General features: G+C 45.7%; 1 protein-coding gene across 4 annotated transcripts in view; it reads left to right on the forward strand.

The window, feature by feature from the left end:
- Positions 1-26,433, forward strand: part of GDPD2 (glycerophosphodiester phosphodiesterase domain containing 2) — a 375,381-nt gene that overhangs the window by 309,023 nt on the left and 39,925 nt on the right. For all 4 annotated transcript variants that reach the window (XM_063937109.1, XM_063937108.1, XM_063937106.1 and 1 more), the window contains one exon: positions 7,102-7,249. In XM_063937109.1, the coding sequence (XP_063793179.1) occupies positions 7,102-7,249 (148 nt within the window). The remainder of the gene's footprint in view (positions 1-7,101; positions 7,250-26,433) is intronic.

Consider the following 26,433-nt stretch of genomic DNA (forward strand, 5'->3'; position numbering starts at 1 on the left):
TCACTTTGCAGATTACTAAACTACTCTTCTGTAGCGCATACACCTCGACTGGCTACCCCTCCCTTCTGCCTTACCCTATCTAGGGAGGCCAATCCCGGGGCATTTTTTCAATCCCGGGATTCGGGATTGAAAAATGCTCAATCCCGCGATTCCCGGGATCCCGGGATTGCAGTAGGGATCAGTGTAGGGAGCAGGGAGAGTATATGTGGAGGGCAGCGAGGGGTGGAGGGTGGGTGTAGGGAGCATGTAAGGAGCAGGAAGGGAGGGTGGGTGTAGGGAGCAGCCGCAGAGTGAGTGCAGGGAGCATGTAAGGAGCAGGAAGGGAGGGTGGGTGTAGGGAGCAGTGGGACAGTGGGTGTGTAGGGAGCATGTAAGGAGAAGGAAGGGAGGGTGGGTGTAGGGAGCAGGAAGGGAGGGTGGATGTAGTGAGCAGGAAGGGAGAGTGGTTGTAGGGAGCAGCGGGAAGGTGACTGTGTAAGGAGCAGGAAGGGAAGGTGGGTGTAGCGAGCAAGGAGGATTTCAGGCTCAGAGCGGGAGGGAGGATGTCTGGAGCAGAGAGGGAGTGTGGGTGTAGGTAGAGAACACTTACTAATTAATGCGCCGCGGGCACCAGCCATGGACACACACACTGCTGAAAGAAAGAAAAACACCCTAAGGTGAATTTACTCCAGGCGCTGATTGGGGAGATGCACCACAGCAGCTATAACAAAATAGGGGTTGGTCAGACCCCCAAAACACAAATGTATACAAAGAAAAGAATTGAAGCGCTAACTTGGTCATATATGAGAGAAGCAGGTCACATGAAAAACCACATATTTAATAATGTAAAAGAATACAATTAAAATGGTATAAAATATACATAGGTGTATATATAAGAAGACACTGGTGGGTGTCAGATCACAAAGCAGCAGTGCCCCTCTCAGTCCTGATACGAATCAATGAAAGCAGTTCAAACCTGTTCCAATAAAACAGTCCCCTAGTGATAGAATCTGGGTGTCCCGTTAATGTTCCATTAGGTATAATATTTACCATCATTATCATCATTTGGGCGCGACTCTCAGACCTACATGACGGCTAGTGATACGCCCAGTGGGGACGTTCCTGTGTTGTCACTCTGACTCCTTGTCGCGGACTAATGACGCGCAGCCTGCACGATAGGTGGTACCTTCCCATTAAGTGCCAAACATCCACCTGTTTCTATTCAGGTAGGCCGACTTCACACAATATATGGACAAAATCTTGTGCCCTATTCACATAGAGCTTATGGGAAACCATCTGCACTCCACCCCGGGCTTTATACTACCCCTTAGCCTACACTACAATCATGCAAGTCATGTGATCTGTTTTCAAAGAAATCGAATGAGTTATATTTACAAAGAATAAAGTTTATTATATATATAAATAATGATGTGCTGATTTATTAACATCTTAAACTATATGTCTGTCATTATTGGTCATAGAATGAGAGTTTTTGGTCACAGCTAATCACATATGCAAATGAGCAGCCATGTTGTAAAGGGTATAAAAACCCTGGATAGCAGCACCTACAATACCTTGAAAAAGTTGCGTGAACGCAACGAAACGCGTTGGTGCTGTGCGTGCCCACTGCCTGCTAACTCAATCTCCTGAGGAATCTTCACCTGGACCAGGTCCCCACCATCTTCCCACTTTGTGGATTCCCGTTAGAAGATCATCCATTCCCAGCGTGGAATTTCCATACAGCCAAACAAGGGACAAGCTTCTGCGGACGCCTACCGCTTAAACGCCTTGAACAACTGCTGGTGGTAAATATTATACCTAATGGAACATTAACGGGACACACAGATTCTATCACTAGGGGACTGTTTTATTGGAACAGGTTTGAACTGCTTTCATTGATTCGTATCAGGACTGAGAGGGGCACTGCTGCTTTGTGATCTGACACCCACCAGTGTCTTCTTATATATACACCTATGTATATTTTATACCATTTTAATTGTATTCTTTTACATTATTAAATATGTGGTTTTTCATGTGACCTGCTTCTCTCATATATGACCAAGTTAGCGCTTCAATTCTTTTCTTTGTATACATGGACACACACACACTGACCGCGCTGGCGGCATTTCAAATGTAGCGCCGGCCGCCAGCCAGTCAGAACTGGCATTCTGGCAGCCAATCAGGAGCCGCGGCTGCTGCCGCTTCCCTGATTGGCTGCCGGTCTGCCAGCTCTGATTAGCTGGCGGCCGGCGCTACATTTGAAATGCTGCCAGCGAGGTCAGTGTTATATCGCTGACAGCCGGGCAGCGCTGTGCTGTAGTGCTCAGCGCTGTCCGGCAAAAATGCGCATGCGCACTCTAATCCCGTGAATCCCGGGATTGGAGGCTCCAATCCCGGGATTCAAATCCCGGCATTTTTGGGCCCAAATCCCGGGATTGGCCTCCCTACCCCTATCTCTTCGACTCTATAACTCCCGACTCTCGTCCTCCCCCCCCCCCCCCCCCTTCTTCCCCTCTTTCTCTTTCTCTCCCTCTTTTTATATTCTTTCTACTCTCTTGTTTCTCTCTTTACACACTCCTTTAAGTTCTGTATGTTTTCTTTCTTGTTCTGTTATACACTGTTCAGATTGTTAACCAGTGTACTCTTCTTCAAATAGATAAAATGTTATATTCTATTTCAGTAGTTTGATATGTAACGCCTTTACTGATTTTTGCGGATATCTATTGGACCTTTCTCCAGTTTACAATTGCCAATAATGTTTTGCTTGAGGTTCTATGATGTTTATGCTGTTTATTCCACTTGGTGTAACCTTTTTCTGCCTTACCTAATAAAATATTATTTAAAAAATAAATAAATAACCACAATCATTTTAAAAACATCAATAACATTTAAAACAAAGCTGGTTAGTAAATTAACTTCATGTGATAAGACGTAATTATTTGGCGCCTTAGTAATGGTAGTATTATACGCTGGCTAGGACTTCCTCTGGACTTGAATCCACAATAGATATACGGAGGTGATGAATAGAAACCGCTAGAGTCCTGATTAGTCCCCAGTCCGGCACAGCAATGTGCAATGGTTTTGTAGATACGGGTGGCTCCGGTTCCTCCATTAGTGGTAATAGATCCAGAAAGAAATGTTGTCCAATTTTATGCCAAGTTGGAACAACTAAATAGGAGTCCAAATGAATGAGAATATTCCCCAGTAGTGTCAGTGATATCCTCCAGGCTCAACGCGTTTCACTGGTGCCAACGACCTAGCTTCTTCAGGAGCATGGCTTGGGTCGCAATATATACCCTTCCACATTAGCATGAGCTGAGACACCTGTGGTCTCCAGGTAATCAATAAATCTAACTGTCCACAGAATTAATATCAAAATATAATCATAATAAACACACTGGTTCCATACAGATACGTACCTGATAAAATGTACATAATTAACCAAGGAAGACAATGTTTCTTATATAAAACATGTGTATTTCTGTCTATCTGCTCTGATCATGTGACCCGCACCCGTCACGTGACCAGAGCTTTCGGTAATATAGTTCTCCTATTGGAGGAGTAAACAACTCTGACTAGTAAGAAGTCAGTATGGAAGCTCCCTGGTGTGCGTCTAACGTCACCCGCCACTCGTGCGCGGGTCACCTTAAGACATCTAGGGACAACACCAAGACACTAAACTGCAACTGGTTAACACAGAGACGCTGTAGATTCTATAGATGTGGAAAAACAAGGTGCACGATGTGCTCATATATGCCCAGAAAGGTGACCTCCATAAACCTGCCCTTCAATAATGAATATTTATTACAATCTTTTATAAATAGTGATTCAAGATACGTTATATACCTCCTAAAGTGTGGCTGTGGCATGTGTTACGTGGGAAGAACACATAAGGTTTATGGAACACCGCCGCAACATAATGAAAAACTGCACAAAACGTAGTATTTTGCGACATTTCAATCTAATGCATTCCAATGATCCTAGTAGCCTTACAGTAACATGCTTAGATTCTGTCGCTCCAACTGCGAGAGGTGGTGACAGATTCAACAAATTATGCAGCAGAGAAGTGTATTGGATGCTAAAATGTAATTCTCTACATCCTGATGGCTTAATGTGGAAGGGTATATATTGTGACCCAAGCCACACTCCAAGCCATGCTCCTGAAGAAGCTGGGTTATTGGCACCAGTGAAACGCGTTGAGCCTGGAGGATATCACTGACACACTACTGGGGAATATTCCCATTCATTTAGACTGCTATTTAGTTGTTCCAACTTGGCATAAAATTGGACAGCATTTCTTTCTGGATCTATTACCACTAACAGAGGAACTGGAGCCACCCCTATCTACAAAACCATTGCACATTGCTGTGCCGGACTGGGGACTAATCAGGACTCTAGCAGTTACTATTCATCACCTCCGTAATATCTATTGTGGATTCAAGTCCAGAGGAAGTCCTAGCCGGGGTATGATCTTGCATTTTCTAAGGAGCCAAATAATTGTGTCTTATCACATGAATTTAATTTACTAATCAGCTTTGTTTTAAACGTTATTGATGTCTTTAAAATGATTGTGGTTATTAAATGCACTATATTTTAACTTTATAACCTACCGTCCCAGATTACGCTAATTGATTTCCATAAGTGTAAAAAGATTTTTTTCTAAAACAACCAGCGCGGACACAGTATATTTTACCCTGTTTTTATATGCAACACAGAGTTTAAACTTTTACCTCATAAATGTTTAGGCATTAATATGTGCTGAGATGATAGTGGTGTGACTAAGCTATGACGTCAGCTGTATGGCAGAAAGTTTTCTTTTAGCCCCTTCTGTTCGTTTCATAAAAATAACCTTTCACCTTTTTATACTATTTTCCTTAGCCATTGTGATTGACACAATACTTTTTCACATCACTTTTTGATAGTTTTTGCTGTATTCCTATACAATGTATTAGGATTATATATGCAAGTCAATAATCAATGTAGGGGAGTGATGCCATTACTTTTTTTTTTTATACATTTTAATGTATCTCTAAGAAAGCGTTTAAAGGGGTTATGTCCTCCTTTCAGTATTTAGCAAACATCCGTAAGCTTAGTTTATTCCTCTGCGTCACTGTCCCACTTATGGCAATGGCGATATGGTCCCTATTGCCAGCAATGGAACCATGGCAAGCACTTCAGTGAAGCCTTCCAGTCACAGCTGAGTGAAAGTGTAATGAGCATGACGCAGCAGCCTATTACAGGCAGCTATAGGCTGCCAGCAACAGAGCGGAGGATGTCACTGAGGAGTGGGACATCATTGGACCTTGCCGAAGAAGTAAATAATGATAAATACCAATGGCATATTTGTTAGTATCACTGCAATGCTAAACAATATACAGTATGTCACTGGTAATAAGGATCATACTTAAATGGAGCCCTTAATATTGTTAATTTCTCCTGAGTGTTTTATTAAAGAATACCTTGAAAAAGACACCTGTTGTGTCGAAACAAGGAATGGCTAGGGGATTGTCTCATTCACATCACCAGCTGGGTCCTGTATATCTGCAGCTGCATGAAAACCTGGGTTCCATCTGCATTGCTGTTACGTGTCTGTGATTCTGTAACATCTTCCTGGTACAGAGGCTATTCCCCATCCTTCTGTTTTTATGTGTTATATTAAGGCGTTTTAAAACTTCTACACCATGAGAGATTTTTTATTTTTATCCATATAATTGGTGAGGAAACTGACACCCTTATATGGGATAAAAAGAAACCTTTACATGCTTATATCAGCTGTTTTCAAGTAAGTGAGATTGTGAGCATCAGCCATCATCTTATTTTATGTGATACAGTGCACTCATCACAGCACTTAACTTTTTCCACATTTTGTTATGTTACAGCTTTATTCCAAAATGGAATACATTTATTTTTCCCTCAAAATTCTACAAACAATACCCCATAATGGCAACGTGAAAAAAAGTTTTTTAGATTTTTGCAAATGTATTAAAAATAAAAAACTAAGAAATCACATGTACATAAGTATTCACAACCATTGCCATGAAGCTCAAAATTGAACTCTGGTGCATCCTGTGTCCACTGATCATCCTTGAGATGTTGCTACAGCTTAATTAGAGTCCACCTATGGTAAATTCAGTTGATTGGACATGATTTGGAAAGGCACACACCTGTCTATATAAAGGTCCCACACTTGACAGTGCATGTCTGAGCACAAACCAAGCATGAAGTTAGAAGGAATTGTCTGTAGACTTCCGAGACAGGGGTATTGTGTGTAGAATTTTGAGGGGAAAAATAAATTTATTCCATTTTGGAGTAACGCTGTAACATAACAAAATGTGGAAAAAGTGAAGCACTGTGAATACTTTCCGGATGCACTGTATGTCTGCACGTTGATTACCTGGTGAAAGATACCTTTATGTACCTTTGCACATTGTGCTAATGTAAGCACCTATGTGAGCATACATGTATAATCACACACAGTGGTGCTTTGGGTGACTGCATAAGATCTGATCAAAACATTAGCTGGTCACCTTGGTTCATCAATTCAATCAATTCAATTTCCGCTGTCCAATCTAAATTATCATCACAACAATTTATTAAATATCATTCATTATTTTTCTGTGTTTCATTTCTATGAACCATTGGTCATTCTGAGACGGAATGGAGGTATATGGAGCCTATGGATTAAAATTACATGGACTTGTCCTGTTGAGACAAAATTTGGTGCAAGGACTGACTACCATATTATGTTAAACTATTAAAGAACATATTTGAATATCTTTCCTTACTGCTTACATAGTATATTCTCATTCCGTGTTACAACTTTTGGGTCTTCAGCAGAGGTTCCCAAACTCTGTCCTCAAGGAACCTTAACAGTCCAAGTTTTATGGCTATCTATGATAGAGCACAGACTGTGTAATCAAAATGAACTAGGTGTTAAGTAAGCTATGCTCAAACATGGATATCCTTAAAAATTGGGGCTACGGAATAAGAAATATGAGTAGAATTTTTTCTCTAGCCGGCTAGAGTTGAGGTCCACAACGTCACTTTTGTAGAGATTTTGACCTCTGCACGGCTTTCCCCTCCATTTTTTATTTTAATTTAAATTTTTTACTCCCTACCAAGGTCATACCGTCAAGAAAATATTTCAGTGAATCTCTATGTGGTTAACAAGCCCTGGTTGTACTCCCACCTGTGGTGTGCTGGAGCCACATCTGTCACCACTAATGCTATCCAGCTTCTGAAGGATCTGAAACACCCAGTTTGGTTGCTGGTAAGAAAACATTTGCTTCTATTGTTTATGTCTATGAACCCGATTCAGACCTAATTGCACACCAAGCGATTATCGAACTACTGAGCATGCATTTGCGCAGGTGCGTCGCCAAACAGCGACAGGATGGTGCGAAAATTTTTGATCACACGGGCATTCGCAAGGTGATTGACAAGAAGAGGACATTTGTGGGTGGTAACTGGCCATTTTCTGGGAGTGTCTGGAAAAACGCAGGTATTCCCACGCGTTTTCAGGGAGGGTGTGTGACGTCAGCTCCAGCCGCGATCAGCCTGATTTATTCATACTGGAGGAGTAAGTATTGAGCTACGCACAGACTGCACACACTGCACAGAATGGGAAAACATTCGATGGTGAGTGTGTGCGAACGGATTTGCAGCTGTCCGCTGACTGAGGGGAATTTTAGCACAGCGTACACATGCATTCGCACACTTGCACGGGACGAATTTTCACTCCCCCCTGGGCGGCGACTACCTGATCGCAGGACAGTGTAATTTGCAGCACAGGGATCAAGTCTGAATCGGGCCCTATGACTTCATACAGTATCCTGCTCATTAGTTCACAGTATTCCCATTCAGCCTGTCTATGTCTATAACAAAATGCACATTATGGTGACAGACATCGCCACATCCCCTCTCTGGCAGCTTTCATTCCCTTAAGATCAGATATACAGTACATATCAAGCACTCCAGTACTACTTGGGATTTCTTGTTCACTGTTTCTCGCATGTTTAATGTTTCCAGCATTTCATAAATTAAGGAAAAAAATTAAGTTACTAAAAACTGTTCTGCTGAACCTAGTCTGTATCATGAGTGATGAACCGTACATACAGTAAGAGCACGCGCATTCAGTGCGGTATGAACTACTAGGGCCATAACTAGGGGTGTGCGAGTGGTGCACCCTGCAGCCAGTATCGCTGCTACAGGTCCACCTGGAGCATCCTTTGGACACCTGAAGCGCACCCTATAGCTTGTACAACTACTCTGTCCTTCTTGGTGGCTGGTGGCCCCACACAGGGGGGTGTGGCTGGCACAGGGCGCTGTAAAGCTGTGCTACCACTCCGTGAACAACAAATATGAATCATGAGCATATCTACCTGTTTAATACTAAAAAAAGGGAACATATCATATGAGAGCTACAGTATACATTCTCTTTACAAGTGACTGAATAAACTTGAATGTATTTAAAGGAATATGCATGCATATTGAAGTTAGCTTATTACAGTAATGTAAAAAATCCAATGCATCTTAGGATATTAAGTACTAAGTGGCTTTTTTTCATTTGCATTTTTAAAATTGAAAACCCAGGTTCCCACACACCGTTCCCAAACCATAAGTCTCATGCAGTGTAAGCTGATTAAGAGCCCGATTCAACATGGGTTGCAGTTGGGCGAAAAATCGCACAACTACAACCCTTAACACTAACATGCGGGGGGACGCCCAGGACAGGACAAGTCCGCCACGCATGCCCGTCCTGCCCCCCTGCTAAAATGTTGCATGATAATGATAGAGCAAAGGCAGACAGAGGGCCACCATCTTTTGGATTGCTGCGTCCTGCCCCACAAAGGGTCTGTACTTGGACCACTATTGTTTAACATTTTTATTAACGATCTAGCAGTAGGTCTGGAGAGCATGGTGTCAATTTTTGCAGACAATACCAAATTGTGTAAGGTTATAAATACGGAGGGAGATGCTGAGTCTCTTCAGAACGACTTGGTCAAACTGGAAGCATGGGCAGTAAAATGGAGAATGAGCTTCAATACAGACAAGTGTAAGGTACACTTTGGTAGCACAAACAAAAATAACACCTACATACTAAATGGAGTAAACTTAAGTGAGTCTGTACTGGAAATAGACTTAGGTATTCACATACTGTAGATAGCAAAATTAGCAGCAGTACCGAAAGTCGGATTGCAGCAAAGAAGGCTAACAAGGTATTAGCATGTATAAAGCGGGGAATTGACGCAAGGGATGAGAGTGTTGTACTCCCATTATATAAATCCCTAGTGAGGCCACATCTTGAATACTTTGCACAATTTTGGGCGCCATACTACCAAAAGGATATCCTGGAACTAGAAAAGGTTCAGAGGCGGGCGACCAAACTGATTAAGGGGATGGAGACGCAGGAATACAAGGAAAGGCTTGGCATGTTTACACTGGAAAAGAGGAGACTAAGAGGGGACATGATCAACATTTACAAATATATAAGGGAGCTTGGGGGGATCTGTTTTTGGTAAGATCAACACAGAGGACATGTGGATTCCCGCTTAGGTTAGAGGAGAGGAGATTTCGCACACAGAGACGTAAAGGTTTCTTCACAGTAAGGACAATACGTGTTTGGAATTCCCTGCCTGAGAGAGTAGTAATGTCAGACTCCGTCAACACTTTTAAGAATAGGCTAGATAAATACCTAATGGATAAGAATAGACAGGGTTATGGTGCGTAGTCATGCACTATAATTATTAAAAAATAAAATTAAAAGAGGAATAAACACAACTGGCGACATTAGCAACAAACTAAATTTGTCCTAAAAATAATACAGGGTAGGAGACCACAAATAGGTTTAACTCAATTTACAAATTGTGCTTTTTCAACCTCACAAACTATGTTACGCCTGCATTGTCTGTATGCCCACAAAACACAGCGTCGATGCCCCATCACTGCCCCCCCCCCCCAGACAAGACTTAGACTGTGATCGTAGTTTAAGTCCTTGCGCATGCACGCAGTGTTGTGCACACATGCGCAGAAGTGCTAAAATCGTTATTTGGGTTTTCTCTTACATCCTAGGGGATACTGGGAATCCAACTTAGTACCATAGGGTATAGACACATCCACCTGGAGCCATGGGCACTATAGAAGTTTGATAACGTGTGCTGGCTTCTTCCACTATGCCCCTCCTACCAAAATCAGTTTAGAAAATGTACCCGAGGGAGCCAGTCACATCTCTGGAAGCTCCTGAAGAGTTTTCTGCATTTATTTATTTATAAAGTTTGTTATTTTCAGGCAGGACTGGTTGGCACCAGCCTGCCTGCTTCATGGGACTTGGGGGGAATGGCCCAACCCCACTAAAGGTTAATGGTCCCGTTTCCCGCTGACAGGACGCTAGCTCCTGAGGGAACTATTTGCAAGCCCCACCGAGGATGGCGTACATTCCCGCAGCACGCCGCCACCCCAAACAGAGCCAGAAGAAAGAAGAGTGGTAAGTACTAAGCCGGCGACCCGGTTAGTGGGTCGCCGCCCATTATGGCGGCATTAGGATACGGCGACGCACGGCTTCTACACGGGGTGGAATAAGTCTCCAGACTTAGTACACTGTAGTGTACACAGTACCCAGACTGGCAATACAGGCTTAAAAGGGGGCTTACTCCATTTTATGCACTTAGACACTGAGCCAGTATAAAGAAGAGCGGGAAAACTGTGCGCCATTGAAGGGGCGGGGCTTCACTATGAGCAGATCCAGCAGCTCACAGGTGCCACTTTCCCTCACTACACCAACACAGATGCTGACTACAGTGACGCGCTACTCCTCCGGAGAGCCTCCACATTACCTCAGCGGTACCACTGGGTCATAGCAGGGGGGAGCTATATACTAGTGTACTAAGGGGGTCATTCCGAGTTGATCGCTAGCTGCCGTTGTTCGCAGCTCAGTGATCTGGCTAAAAATCGGCATTTCCGCGCATGCATATGGCCTGCAATGCGTACGCACGTCGTACGGTTACAAAGTCTGTTGTGGTTGTGCACAGGTTCTAGCGAAGTTTTCAGCCGCACTGACGGTCGCAAGAGGATTGACAGGAAGGGGGCGTTTCTGGGTGTCAACTGATCGTTTTCAGGGAGTGTTTGCAAAAATGCAGGCGTGTCTGGAAAAACGCAGGCGTGGCTGGGCGTTCGCTGGGCGGGTGTATGACGTCAAATCCGGACACGAATAGGCTGAAGTGATCGCAAGCGCTGAGTAGGTTCAGAGCTACTCAGAAACTGCACAAACTGTTTTTGCAGAGCTCGGCTGCACACGCGTTCGCACTTCTGCTAAGCTAAAATACACTCCCTAGTGGGCGGCGGCATAGCGTTTGCATGGCTGCTAAAACTAGCTAGCGAGTGATCAACTCAGAATGACCCCCTAAGTCCCTAATCTTGGTACTTAGTCTGCGACCTGGTTAAGCTTGGCTTTAGCAATAGGGGCGCTGTGTGTTGGTTCTATCCTCTCTCTGTGTCTCTCGGTAAGGGCTCTTTGTAGGTTAATTGTGCATTTAACCTTTTCCTGTGTGTGTGCTGTCACTGCTGCAGTATGTCAGGCAAAGACGGTGTTTCATGTAAGGCACAGTGTTCCTCTTCTCCAGGGAGATCACTAGTGTGTACTCAGTGTAGTATCTCAGGCTAGTGGGGCGGAGCCAGCATGGCTGGACTTCATTAGGGGGATGATTTCCACCATCTCTACTAAATTATTATTATTATTATTAGACACAATATTTAAGACAGTCTATGGCTAAGTTTATGCAAATGGACTCTACCATTTGTCCACAAAAACGTGCTTTGGCCCATCTCCAGCATTCTGACTCTGATAATGACGGGTCAGAAATAGAGGAAGGGGATGTGAACATAGAGGTAGGGGAGGGTACTTTGTTGCAGAGAAGTCCAAAATATCCCTGATAAGGTGACAGAGGAGTGTGAGAAATCTTTTTTCTTTTTCATCCACTAGGGGTCACTGGAGTACTCTTGGGATATGGACGGCTTCCACCGGAAGAAGGCACTGAATAAATTAATTTTTGAGACTACTCCTCCCCTCCATATCCTCGAGCACTTCAGTGTTTTTTCTGTGCTCGACACAGTTAGAAGGCATAGTGGAGCTCGTCCACAAAGTATTGGAATTTTTTCTAAGTTTTTTTTTTTTTTCCTTTCAAGGATTTCCACGTCCTTTCCCCCCTTCTAACAGGCGTGGGTCAGGGACAGTGGAAGCGGCTGAGAACAGCCGTAAGTGTCGGACCTCTCTGTAAAGAGCTCCCTCACTCCACCTGCAGGCTGCCTGCAAAAAGCTGGACGGAGCTTGGATGAGAAGCCCCGTCATAGACTTTTGTTACGGTCCAGGTATGTTGGGTAGGGGCGGTCAGCTTATGCTGCCGCCCCACTGTTGGGGATTGTATTGGGCATGTTTCACTCACTAACGACCGCTGCCCGGAGCGCGTGTGCATAGGCCGCTTCACGGCTCTATGCAGCGCGCTCTCACTCTCCGCCGCTCCCAGCATCTTAAGTTACCTAGCAGACCGCTGCTCCCTGCGCCGCAGCAGCCGATATGTTCCCCGCTGCCTGGCTACACAGGAGGCCACTCCACTCTATGCTGTGTGTGGCGGGCCGGGAGCGCGTGTGCATAGGCCGCTCCACGGCTCTATGCAGTACGCTCTCTGCTCCCGCTGACCGCCCGCAGCAGCCGAGGAGTTCCCCGCTGCCTTGGCATACAGGTACAGGCCGCTCACACGGCCCTATGCAAAGTTCCGCAGGCCCCGACCCGGTGCTGTACACGGAGGTCGTGGGGGTGGGGGGAGACATTAGCAGTATTGGCAGTGTTAAGCTTTGTAGAAAAACTTGGTACTTAACATGTTTAATGTTCTCCTGTCTGTTCCAGGATTCCTATATTACATCTCGGCTTAAGAGTGGTACTAGGGGAATTTGGGGGTCAGTTTTCTTATTGCTGGCAGGCACTGCACTTGCCTGATATATACAAGGAACTTTGGTGTTATTACTGAGTCGTGCAGACTGTCTGTGTGTAGTTTGTATTGTCTGTCTTTATAATGAGTAAGACACCAGCAAAATCTAAGAAACATTTTTCATGTCATGTCTGTAAGAGTGTGTTGCCTGATGGATCCACCACATGTACAGCATGTGTTGTTAATACAGCCACAAATACGATTTCCACAGAAGTAAAGCCAGCATCTCTGGACCCTCCATGGGCTTTACTTGCAGATGTATTAGTTGGTTTACAATCAGAGCTGGCCGCCTCTCGTGAAGAAAGAGAGGCGGCAAGATCTGAGTTTAAAATGAGACCATTTGAGTTACCAGGGGAGTCTCAATCTGGTCAGAGGTCCACCTTGAGTGGAAAAGATAAGTTTCCTTTTCCTAATAATTTTCCAGTCTCTGGGATACTAGACCTCATTGAACATGAGTATGAGGAGGGCGAAATAGACCAACAGTCAGATAGTGACGATTTTGACAGCCCAGGTATTGATAATCTCATCAGAGCAGTACGTCAGTCGCTGGAGTTTACGGAAACTGAGGAGCCCCTGACGAATGATGAGGTAGTGTTTACTAAACGACAGAGATCTCTGATGTGTTTCCCTATTTCGGAATCTCTTAATAAAATGTTACTGGAAACACGGAAGAATCCGGATAAACGGTTTTCTATACCTCGTAGATTTAAATCGAGTTACCCGTTTCCAGAGTCCATGACAGCTACATGGGAGAACCCACCATCGGTGGATTCATCCGTATCTAAACTTACAAGGAAGTTAACCATACCAGTACCAACTGCTACTACGCTTAAAGACCCTGCAGATCGTAAAATAGAGGCTATGCTAAGGTCCATGTATACAGCAGCTGGAGTGCTGCTGAGACCTGGGTTGGTTGGCATTTGGGTTACTAAAGCATTAATGGTATGGATAAAAGAGCTCAAGTCGGCTCTGCAAGATGACCATCTTATACTTCTCGCGGATCAAATCTGGGAAGCTGCTGAATATCTATGTACAGCTTCTACTGACGTCTGTCAGCTTACTTCTCGCCTGTCCTCATCGCTAGTCATAGTTCGACGAGCACTTTGGCTGCGTTCTTGGCAGGCGGAGACGGAGGTTAAAAAAGGTATAGAGGCATTGCCTTATGATGGCGAGAAGCTTTTCGGTCCTGAATTGGACAAATGGATTTCTGAGGCTACTGGAGGAAAGTCTGTGTTTCTTCCATCGCCTACAACTATACCTAAACGGAAATATTCTGGTCCGGCGTTCAAATCCTTTAGAACTCAGCCCTTTCGTGGGCAGGGCACAGGAGCAGTCACGCCTGGTAGAAGAGGTCGGGGACGTAGTGCCCGACAATCCAATGCACGTCGTCAAGACACTAAGACCACTAACAAACCAGTGGCATGACGGGCTCCCAGCCCATCTCGGATCTCCAATTGTGGGAGCACGCCTTCAGAGCTTTCAGGGGGCGTGGCTGCAGACGTCCACAGATGGGTGGATCCGCAATTTAGTATTAGAGGGTTACAAAATAGAGTTCGATTATCTTCCGACAGGAAGATTTTTCACGACAGGACTGCCTGTGTCGGACGACAAGAAAGCAGTTCTGCAGGTTGCCATTCAGTCTCTGCTGAATGCTGCAGTTGTAATTCCGGTCCCCGTGCAGGAACAGGGGCAGGGTTATTATTCCAGTCTGTTTCTGGTACCAAAACCAGATGGCTCAGTCAGGCCAATATTGAACCTAAAAGGTCTCAATCATTACGTCACTTACCACAGATTCAAGATGGAATCTCTCAGGTCAGTAATTGCAGGGTTAGAGCCACAGGAATTCATGATTGCACTGGATCTCAAAGATGCGTACTTACACATTCCGATTTGGCCACCTCACCAGAGTTTCTTAAGGTTTGCAATAAGGCGAGACCATTACCAGTTTCAGGCTCTGCCGTTTGGCCTCTCATCAGCGCCTCGGGTATTCACCAAGGTAATGTCCGTGATGATAGCTCATCTCAGGTCCCTAGGAGTAATAATTGTTCCGTATTTGGACGATCTACTCATAAAGGCTCCGTCTCAACAATTGCTTCTCCAGCATGCTTTGCTAACGTACAATGTACTAGTTCAGCACGGTTGGATAGTCAGTTTAAAGAAATCACATCTAATTCCGTGTCAACGACTTCAATTCCTAGGGATGATTCTCGATACAGTAAATCAAAAGGTTTACCTGCCACAACAGAAAGTACAGGTCATTCGTCATCTGGTGCAATTAGTGCTCAAGCCACGCACAGTCTCAGTACATTTGTGCATTCGCCTTTTAGGCACAATGGTGGCGGCTTTCGAAGCACTTCAGTTCGGAAGATTTCACTCACGTCCGTTTCAACTGGAGGTGTTAGCGCAATGGTCGGGATCACATCTGCAGATGCACCACAGGGTGAGATTGTCGCCACAAGTCAGGGTGTCTCTTCTCTGGTGGTTAAAAATACACAATCTATCTGCAGGGAGACGATTCGGCGTCGTGAATTGGATAATTCTGTCAACAGACGCAAGTCTCAGAGGTTGGGGAGCTGTAGTTAAGAGTTATCGGCTCCAGGGCCTCTGGGCAGATCACGAAAGATCGCTATCCATAAATGTTCTGGAACTCAGGGCGATTTACAATGCTCTAAGACAAGCAGTGTACATGTTTCGTTTTCAGACTGTTCAGGTGCAGTCAGACAATGCGACGGCAGTCGCATACATAAACAAACAAGGAGGAACGAGAAGCCGCATGGCAATGCGGGAAGTAGCTCGGATCCTCAGATGGGCCGAATATCACCAGGTGATATTGTCGGCAGTGTTCATTCCGGGAGTGGACAACTGGGAGGCAGATTTTCTCAGTCGTCGGGATTTTCATCCAGGAGAGTGGGCATTAAATCCAGAAGTGTTTCAGATGTTGATCCAGAGGTGGGGTTACCCTCAGGTGGATCTGATGGCATCCCGCCACAATCATCAGGTGTCACGATATGTGTCCAGAACAAGAGATCCAAGGGCAGTGGCGGTGGATGCTCTCACAGCCGCGTGGCCGTACAGCCTCGTGTATCTGTTTCCACCGTTTCCGCTGCTCCCGCTGTTGCTAAAACGGATCAAGAGAGGGTCCGTCACAGTCATACTAATAGCGCCTCATTGGCCTCGGAGAACTTGGTTCTCGGATCTCCTCGGTTTACTCGCAGACGATCCGTGGCCACTCCCACTACGTCCGGACCTGTTACAACAAGGTCCGTTCCTTTACCCCGATTTAGCGCGGCTGCGTTTGACGGGGTGGCTGTTGAAAAGGCCATCTTGAGAAGAGAGGGCATTCCGGAGTCTGTTATACCAACCATGGTACGAGCTAGGAAGCCGGTTACGGCAGCTCATTATTACAGAATCTGGCGTACTTATATAGGTTGGTGTGAAGCTCGGAAGTTTCCGACATCATCTTTTAATTTATCCCGTCTTTTGTTATTTTTACAGATGGGGTTAGATGGAGGACTACGTCTTTCCACACTAAAGGTGCAGGTATCTGCGTTGTCAATTTACTTTCAAAGGAAATTGGCCTCGTTGCCGTCAATACATACGTTTCTACAGGGTGTAATGAGGATACAGCCTCCTTTCATTCCACCTACAGCACCATGGGACTTGAATCTGGTTTTAGATTTCTTACAGTCCGATTACTTTGAACCCTTACAACAAGTGGATATTAAATTTCTCACTTGGAAAACGATTTTTCTTTTAGCCTTAGCTTCGGCTAGGCGTGTTTCAGATCTGGGTGCCTTGTCGTGCAAGTCACCGTATTTAGTTTTTCATGATGACAGAGCGGAACTTCGGACGAATCCCGCTTTTCTACCAAAGGTAGTGTCGTCTTTTCACATCAATCAACCAATAGTAGTTCCGGTATTAACAGAGAATGCTGAAACGTTGGATGTGGTTCGCGCATTACGCGTCTATGTATCCCGAACGTCTACGGTTCGTAAGACGGATACGTTGTTTGTTCTCTATGATGCGGCTAAGAGGGGTTGGCCAGCCTCTAAGCAGACCTTATCCAGATGGATCAAACTGACCATACGTCAGGCTTACCTTCATGCTAGGTTACAGCCACCTACATCAGTAACAGCTCATTCCACACGTTCTGTGGGAACGTCATGGGCAGCGAGTCGTGGGGCTTCTACGACACAGCTTTGCCGTGCGGCTACTTGGTCTTCAGTGCACACGTTTGTGCGCTTTTACAAGTTTGATACGTTCGCGGCATCAGCATCTAGCTTTGGCCGTTTAGTGTTACAGGTGCCAAACAGCTCTCCCGCCACGGAGGAAACTTTGGTACATCCCAAGAGTACTCCAGTGACCCCTAGTGGATGAAAAAGAAAATAGGATTTTGGTACTTACCAGGTAAATCCTTTTCTTTGAATCCATAGGGGGCACTGGACGCCCACCCAGAGCAGTTTATCTGTTTTAGGAAGTTCAGTGGTTCTTATGGTAACACACTTTCACGACTGGTTTAAATTTAACAAAGGTTAATCAGTTAGGGTGTCAACTGTTTAGTTGTCTGTTACGTTTTGTGTCAACTTTATTGTTGTCCGTGAGATTATAGGTAATTCTCCTTTTGTCAATCTCTCTATCGATCCTGTTCGGCTCAGTAAAAAACACTGAAGTGCTCGAGGATATGGAGGGGAGGAGTAGTCTCAAAAATTAATTTATTCAGTGCCTTCTTCCGGTGGAAGCCGTCCATATCCCAAGAGTACTCCAGTGCCCCCTATGGATTCAAAGAAAAGGATTTACCTGGTAAGTACCAAAATCCTATTTTTAATATAAAGAAAAAATCCTCACCCATTTTTTCTGTGTCAAAGGAACTAAGTACCCTGTTTGAAGAACCGTGGGTTAATCCAGTTAAGAAATTTTAAATTCCTAGGTGGTTATCATCTTTTCCTTTTCCTCCTGAGGATAGGAAAAAATGGGAAAATCCACCGATAGTGGATACATCAGTCTCCAGGCTCTCGCGTAAAATAGTACTACCTGTGCCTGGTGCAGCCTCCCTAAAGGATGCAGCTAATCGTAAGATTGAGACTACACTAAAATCTTTGTATACAGCTGCAGATGTGGCCCAGAGACCAACTATAGCATGTGGGTGGATTACTGGAGCCATTGCTAAATGGTCTGGTAATTCAATTGAGGGGTTAGACACCTTACCTCAAGAGGAAATTGTTTTACTCTTGCAACACATACCAGATTCTGCAAACTTTATGGTGGAAGCCATTAAGGAGATAGGTTTGCTTAATGCATGCACCACAGCTATGGCAGTGTCGACACGCAGGGGATTATGGCTACGTTAGTGAGTGGACTGCTGACGCAGACTCCAAAAAAGGTGTGGAAGGCCTGCCTTTCACAGGTGAGGCCTTATTTGGCGACAAACTGGACAAGTGGATTTCACAAGCTACTGCGGTTATGTCCACATACCTACCTTCAAGACCAGAGGTTCTTCTACCACCGCCGCCAGAGGTGCTAGAGGTAAACCATGCAAACCAGCAGCTGCTAGTTCACAGGAACAGAGCTCTGGCTCTGCCTCCTCAAAGCCTTACGCTTGACGGTGGACTGCGATGCCTGGTAGACAGGCAGGTGGGAGCCCGGCTAAAATTCTTCAGTCACACCTGGGCAAGATCTTGCCAGGATCCCTGGGTCATAGACCTTATAGCCCAGGGCTACAGGCTGGAGTTCCAGGATCTCCCACCTCACAGATTCTTCAAATCAGGCTTACCAGTTTCACAGGAAGCAAAAGTAACCTTACAAGAAGCCATTCAAAAACTGTTACAGACCCAGGTAATTGTTCCAGTTCCACCTCATCAACAAAACAAGGGATGCTATTCCATCTTATTTGTTGTTCTGAAACCGGACGGTTCGGTAAGACAGATTCTGAATCTCAAGTCACTGATCCCATACTTACGAGGGTTCAAGTTCAAGATGGAGTCTCTGAGAGCGGTGATCTCAGGTCTGGAAGAGGGGGAATTAATAGCGTCTCTGGATGTCAAGGATGCGTACCTTCATTCCGATCTGGCCGCCTCATCAGGCTTTTTTACGATTTGCACTGCAGGACTGTCACTACCAGTTTCAGGTCCTGCCATTTGGTCTCTCCACGTCACCGAGGGTGTTCACCAAAGTGATGGCAGAGATGATGATGTTACTCCACAGACAGGGAGTAAACGTAATTCCTTACCTGGATGATCTTCTGATAAAGGCTGCGTCCAGGAAGCAGTTGTTGGAGAACATTGGTCTCACGACCAGATTACTCCTGGATCATGGGTGGATTCTGAACCTACCAAAATCTCACCTGGAACCAATGCAGAAGCTCCATTTCCTGGGAATGATTCTGGACAGAGTCTCAGAGAGTGTTCCTTCCCTTGGAAAAGGCAATGGTGATCCAGTCAATGGTTCGAGCTGTCTTAAAAGCCAACCCGAATCTCAGTACATCTGTGCTTCCGCCTTCTGGGGAAAATGGTGGCTTCTTACGAAGCAATTCAGTACAAAAGGTTTCATGCGAGGGCCTTCCAGCTGGATCTGTTAGACAAATGGTCCGGATCGCATCTTTACATGCATCAGAGGTTTCGTCTGACGCCAAAAGCCAGGATCTTCCTCCTGTGGTGGCTACAAACTTCGCACCTAGGGGAGGGTCGAAGGTTCGGGATTCAGAATTGGATTCTTCTAACCACAGAAGCAAACCTCAGAGGTTGGTGTGCAGTCACCCAGGGGGCGCAGTTTCAAGGAAGATGGTCAAGTCAGGAAGTCATCCTTCCAATAAACATCCTGGAACTCATGGCTATCTACAACGCCCTTCTGCAGGACTCACCTCTTCTTCAGAATCAGGCCATTCAGGTTCAGTCGGACATTGTGACAGCGGTGTCTTACATCAACCGACAGGTGGAACGAAAAGCAGGGCCGCAATGTCAGAGGTGTCAAGAATTCTCCTCTGGGCGGAAGAACACCACATGGCATTGTCGGCGATATTCAGTCCGGGAGTAGACAACTGGGAAGCAGATTTCCTCAGCAGACACGACCTGCATCCGGAGGAATGGGGCCTCCACCCGGAGGTGTTCCACTGGCTAACGCGTCAGTGGGGTTATCCACAGATCGACATGATGGCCTCTCGACTCAACAAGAAGCTCAAGCGGTATTGTTCCAGGTCGAGGTACCCACATGCTGTAGCGGTCGATGCCTTGACAACTCCGTGGGCCTGCCGGCTGGTGTACTTGTTTCCTCCTATTCCTCTGATCCCAAAAATTCTCAAAAGAATAAAAAGGGAAAGAGTTCAAGCAATTCTCATTGCTCCGGACTGGCCGCGAAGGGCCTGGTATGCGGATATTCTCGAAATGCTAATCGAATATCCGTGGCCTCTGCCTCTTCGAGAGGATCTTCTGCAACAGGGCCCGTTCGTCTATCAAGACTTACCATGGCTACGTTTGATGGCATGGAAGTTGAACGGATAATTCTAGCCATGAAAGGGATTCCTGGCAAGGTCAGCCCAACTATGATCCAAGCCAGGAAGGGGGTAATGTCAAAACATTTCCATCGTATCTGGAAGAAATTCGTCTCTTGGTGTGAGAGCAGACAATATTCTACGGTGGAATTTCATCTGGGACGTTTCCTGCTTTTTCTGCAGTCGGGAGTTGATGTGGGCCTACGCCTAGGCTCCATAAAAGTTCAGATTTCAGCCTTGCCTATTTTCTTTCAGAAACTATTGGCTTCTCTCCCTGATGTCCAGACGTTCTTGTAAGGGGTTCTTCATATCCAACTTCCCTTTCTGCCTCCCGCGGCACCTTAGAATCTCAATTTGGTTCTTAAATTCCTCCATTCGGACTGGTTTAAACCGTTACAGGAGGTAGACGTAAAATATCTTACGTGAAAGACCGTCGCACTGTTGGCCTTGGCTTCGGCAATGCACGTATCGGAGCTGGGGGCGTTGTATAACAAGAACCCCTACTTGATTTTCCATGAGGACAAAGCTGAACCCAGGACTCGTCAGCAATTCCTTCTTAAGGTGATGTCGACGTTTCATATCAACCATCCAGTTGCGGTTTTGGTTGTTACTGACACCTCTGCTACTTCAAAGTATTTGGACGTTGTAAGGGCTTTGAAAGTACAGTATATGTAAAGCAAACTGCTTGTCACAGGAAATCGGACTCGCTGTTCGTTCTATGTGATGCCAATAAGATTGGGTGTTCTGCTTCAAAGCCGTCAATTGCACACTGGATCAGGCTCATATCCAGCATGCTTATTCCACAGCAGGTTTGCTGATTCCGAAATCTGTACAAGCCCACTCTACTAGGTCGGTGGGTTCCTCTTGGCAGCTGCCCGGGGTGGCGAGCAGCTACTTGGTCGTGTTTGAACACGTTTGCCAAGTTTTACAAGTTCGATACCTTGGCCTCTGAGGACCTTCAGTTTGATCAATCTGTTCTGCTATAACCTCAGCACTCTCCCACCTGGTTTGGGAACTTTGGTACTTCCCCATGGTACCAAATTGCATTCCCAGTATCCCCTAGGGTGTAAGAGAAAATAGGATTTTAATTACCTACCGGTAAATCCTTTTCTCGTAGTCTGTTGGGGATGCTGGGCGCCCGCCCGGTGCTTCGTTCTTCCTGCAAGGTTACTTGTTTAAGTACTGTTGTTTGGTTCAGCTGTTCCTGTTCTCAAGTTTGGTTAGCATGGCTATCCTCTTGTTCTGGTGTGCTGGTTATAATTCTTACCACTTTTACTTATCTATTTCTTTCTCCCAAAGTATGTCCGTCTCCTCAGGCACAGTTTTCTAGACTGAGTCTGATAGGAGGGGCATAGGGAGAGGAGCCAGCACACGTTATCAAACGTCTGTAGTGCCCATGGCTCCAAGTGGACCCGTCTATACCCCATGGTGCTAAAGTGTATTCCCAGTATCCCCTACGGACTACGAGAAAAGGATTACCGCTAGGTAATTAAAATCCTATTTTGAAACCCATGCTGAATCGGGCCCTAAGCCCAGATCACATCAGATGGAAAATATCTGCTTTGCCAGATACATTTGCTTTCATCCCTCTGCTTCTCAGCAACTGACTGACTACAAAGAGCATATAAATTTGATTCACTAAACACATCGCTCTGTATTGTAAAGAAGATAATTACGAGGGAATCTTATATCTCAGCTATATGTACTCCGTTTTTCTTCTCCTGCAGGGTCCATCCACAGGATAAAATAGGGATATAAGTTAGCGTCAGCTGAATGGCACCAATCGATCAACGCTTTTGGCCTCCCAGTATGCAACGGGCCAGTCTCCTATATATCCTGGACTCCTGGCTCAAGCAATTCAGTTTTTTGCTTGGTGCGACAGGAGCCAGACCATGGGCAATGGGCTGCTGGTTTTTAGCAGCCATAAGCTTTTTATTATTTTATTTTTATAGTATTATTCTTTCTGAGCGATCTTTCTAAAAAGCATCTTACCGCTTACCCACATGTACAGTGCTGTTTCGGCAGGCGTCTGTCCGCTGTACTAGTAAGTCCAGCAGACGTTACCAGGCTGTGGCCTGAGCACAGGTAGAAGGTAAGGCGTTGGTTCCGCTTAGCGGGGGAGACGCACTTTTTTCGGGATGGAGACTGCCGAACAGTCATTGACGTGGCTGCCACCTCGGTGCCCCAGCGCTAGGCCTCAGAGATCATAGGCTCCAGAAATAGTATGAGGCCGCGATCCCTGGGGTTGAAGTCAGCAGTGGGGAGTAAGACGCTCCCCTGGTCGCCCATCCTCCCGGTTCATGACCAGTTTCCTCCGGGTCTCCCGTCATGCACTGATTTCCCAACCCAGTCGCATCTTAGGCGGCTGTGTCACTGGTGCGTCTGTGTTCACTGATAACGGATGTGTTCACTTGGGCATCTGTGTTCAGTATTAGCGTCTGGATCCACTCAGCGTTTGGTAGCATATTGATCGATTCTGAAAGCAGTGTTAAGTCTCCCTGTAACCCTCTCTCCTGAGGCAGGTGATGCAGCACTGATGGGTAAATGTATGAAGCGGTGATAAGAATGGAGAAGTGAGCCAGTGGAGAAGATGCCCATGGCAACCAATCAGCATTGAAGTAACATTTATAATTTGCATACTTTTAAATTATCACATAACAGCTGATTGGTTACCATGGGCAACTTCTCCACTGGCTCACTTCTCCAAGCTTATCACTGTTCATACATTTACCGCAGAGTCTCTACCTACCATTTGAGGTACGAGTAGTTGTATAAGTGCCTGATGCATATTAGTCTTGTAAACGTTTACTGCTGTTTCTCTCACCTATGTGACTGAGGGCTCTATTTACTAAGCCTTGGATGGAGACAAAGTCAGTGGAGATAAAGTACCAGCCAATCGGCTCCTAACTGTAATTTTTGAAACCCAGCCAGTTGCATGGCAGTTAGGAGTTGATTGGCTGGTACTTTATCTCCAGTGACTTTATCTCCATCCAAGGCTTAGTAAATATACCCCTGAATACGTTAAAGTCCTATATAAGGTAATGCAGTAATATGTATTTCCTACATACCTGAAATGTATCTGTAGTTGAATATGTGCTCATATTGCCAACATATACTAATGTATAACAATGTGATTGATTGCTAGTGTGGCTGCTGACTTATACTGTGTTTCTGTCAGTTTTGCTTTCTCATATATCTGATCCTCAGTGCTGGTGCCAAACAGGGAGGGGTCGGATTGTATATCACTTTAGCAAGCAGTAAAGTATTTTCAGTCACAGATTGTGTAATTAACACCAGTCAGGTGTGTGATTTGTTTATCATGGCAAAAAGAGGCAACGGTGAGGAGGATACACTCTCCACAGCTGTACCTACATTGATATCATGGTTGCCATGCAAAACAGGGTTAACCTCTAAAGATCAGGTTCAAAATGGGTTATGTGCATATTGTTATAGCTGCCATCAAAGCCTCCTTAACATGCCAAGGCAGGCTCAGGTTCAGGCAGTACCTTCATGGGCATCATTTGCACAAACATTATCTAATATAGCTGAGTGAATAGTGCCAGCTCCAGTACCAGGCATAGGTTCCCCTATTAACCTTTATGTGCAACATTCCCCCTGGATTATGACACATCCAGTTCAAGATGCTGCAGCCTTTCAACAAAAACAGGCTGAAAGGCCTGTGGTAATTAAATCGCACAGACATGAAACATGTTCACAGTCTACACGTTTCGAAAGGGGACATTTCGGAGATGATTCCTCACATTCTGAGTCTGCATACAGAGATGAGGACAAAGGTTACAGCTCGGTAGATATATCTGAGCTAGTTAATGCTATGAAAGCCATTCTATCCTTAGAGGAGGCAGCAGTGCCTTTGTTAAAATTCAAGGCACCTGTGTTTTTACTTCCCAAAACAGTCTCGACTGAATTTCCGGAGTCAGAACAGCTGACTGAAATCAGGCAAGAGGCTTGGGTCACACCCAGTAAAAAGTATCCTCTTCAGGCTGCGGATTGTTTGAATAGGGAGGTTGCTCCCAAAGTAGATACGCATGGGATTTGACTAGTGCATAAATCTACATTACCTCTGCCTTCAACATCTGTAAATGATGCAATGGATAGGAAAATAGTTGGTTTTCTTAAAACAGTTTTTCGCCAGTCAGGGGTAGTTGTGAGGCCGGCCGTGGCCACAGCATGGATGGCGAATGGTGGTGGCATTGGCTGATGCATTGGAAGATGACCTTTTATTGGCTACTAGAGAACAAAAGTCCCATATTGCACATATTAAACAGGCAGCTATTTTTTATAAGAAGCAGCTTTGGATATGGGTCAGTGGTCGAAGTGGAAATTTTGAAGTGGGTGTATGGAAAAGTGAAGGTTGCGCCTTCGGCACGTGCACTCTGGAAAAGGGGCATGGTCACTCAAAAGGTGTATGTCATTCAGTGTAGTTTACCACACCATATACCCTTATACACATTATGCACCACAATAGTAGGACCTCTTATACTATCTAGTACTGATGCCCCCTTCACATTATAGCACACGGTATGAGCCGAAATTCACATTATAGCACACAGAATGAGACGAAATTCATATTATAGAACATAGAATGATCCAAAATTCACATTACAGCACACGGTATGAGCCGAAATTCACATTATAGCACGCGGTATGTGCCGAAATTCACAATATAGCACACGGTATGAGACGAAATTCACATTACAGCACACGGTATGACCTGAAATTCACATTATAGCACACGGTATGAGCCGAAATTCCCATTATGCCACATGCAATAAGATTCAGGGAGAGTGACAGAGTGACAGGGAAAGTGACAGCAGGGACAGGGAGAGTGACAGCAGGGACATAGGGATAGGGAGAGTGGCAGCAGGGACATAGGTGCAGGGAGAGTGACAGAGAGAGGGACAGCAAGGGCATATATTGGGGCCTAGGGAGAGAGAAAGGCAGCACGGTAAGATTACTTATTTAGCAACAGAGCTGAGGATGCTGTGGTCTGCGATGCGGTTGATGAGGAGCATGTGGTCGGCATGGTGTGGAGGAGGCGGAGGTGCAGAGAAGGACTGAGGGCGGCGGTGCAAGGAGGAAGAGAGCGGCGGCGGTGCAAGGAAGAGGAGGCTGTGGTCGGCAGCACTGCGGCTCCTATGACCGCGGTGCTACGATTTAAAATCTGACGTGGACCGGCAGCCAATCAGGCCACTCCTGATTGACTGCCAGTCCGTGGCAGATTTGAAATAGTAGCGCCGCGATCATAGCATAGAGGCAGCGGGGGGGGGCATCAGTGCTCGAAATAGTGACGGTATGCCATACCGTTGTATACCGGCCCACTTCAAGCACTGCACATAATAATAAATACTGTCTGCTACCTGTGGTCACACCAGCAGCAGCAGCACCACCACCACCACAGTCTGACCGTTCTCAGGTACAATAAAACACAGTACAAACATCAAAGTTCCAGTAACGCAGGTGGCTCAACTTCAGCCTCGTGGTGGCTTGTGGCTTAAATTGTAGGCGCCCAAAAAGTGTCTAATGGTCACCAATAGGACATCCAGACCTACATGCCAAACCTATTACTGTCGCCAGCCTGCCACTATCATACATAGTACTTGGTATAGACACCTTCGAATACATTACAAACTGTATATAGAGAAAACAGCTAGGCATCAGTACACCCAGCTCCTTGTTCATGCTGTTGTTACTGCACACATCACACATGTCCCCGGGAATCCAGTACCAGCAGCAGGAGACTCATGCGCTCTGCCCTCCCAGACTCTCCGCCTCCTGCACTCAGCTCACTGGCCGGAGCCTGAGCCCAGCGTGTGACGTCCCTCCGCCTGGCTGCTATTCTGTGCATGGCTCCACCGCCGTCACGTCCGGACCCGCTGCTGCCCAAGTGTGGTGCACACAGGGAGCCTGGGCTAGCTGGCTTCCTGAGCAGTGCTGCATGCTGAGGTCAGGGAGCTTCGCTCTCGGTGCCTC

Source organism: Pseudophryne corroboree, chromosome 8 (genome assembly GCF_028390025.1).
Source record: "Pseudophryne corroboree isolate aPseCor3 chromosome 8, aPseCor3.hap2, whole genome shotgun sequence".
NCBI lineage: Eukaryota > Metazoa > Chordata > Amphibia > Anura > Myobatrachidae > Pseudophryne > Pseudophryne corroboree.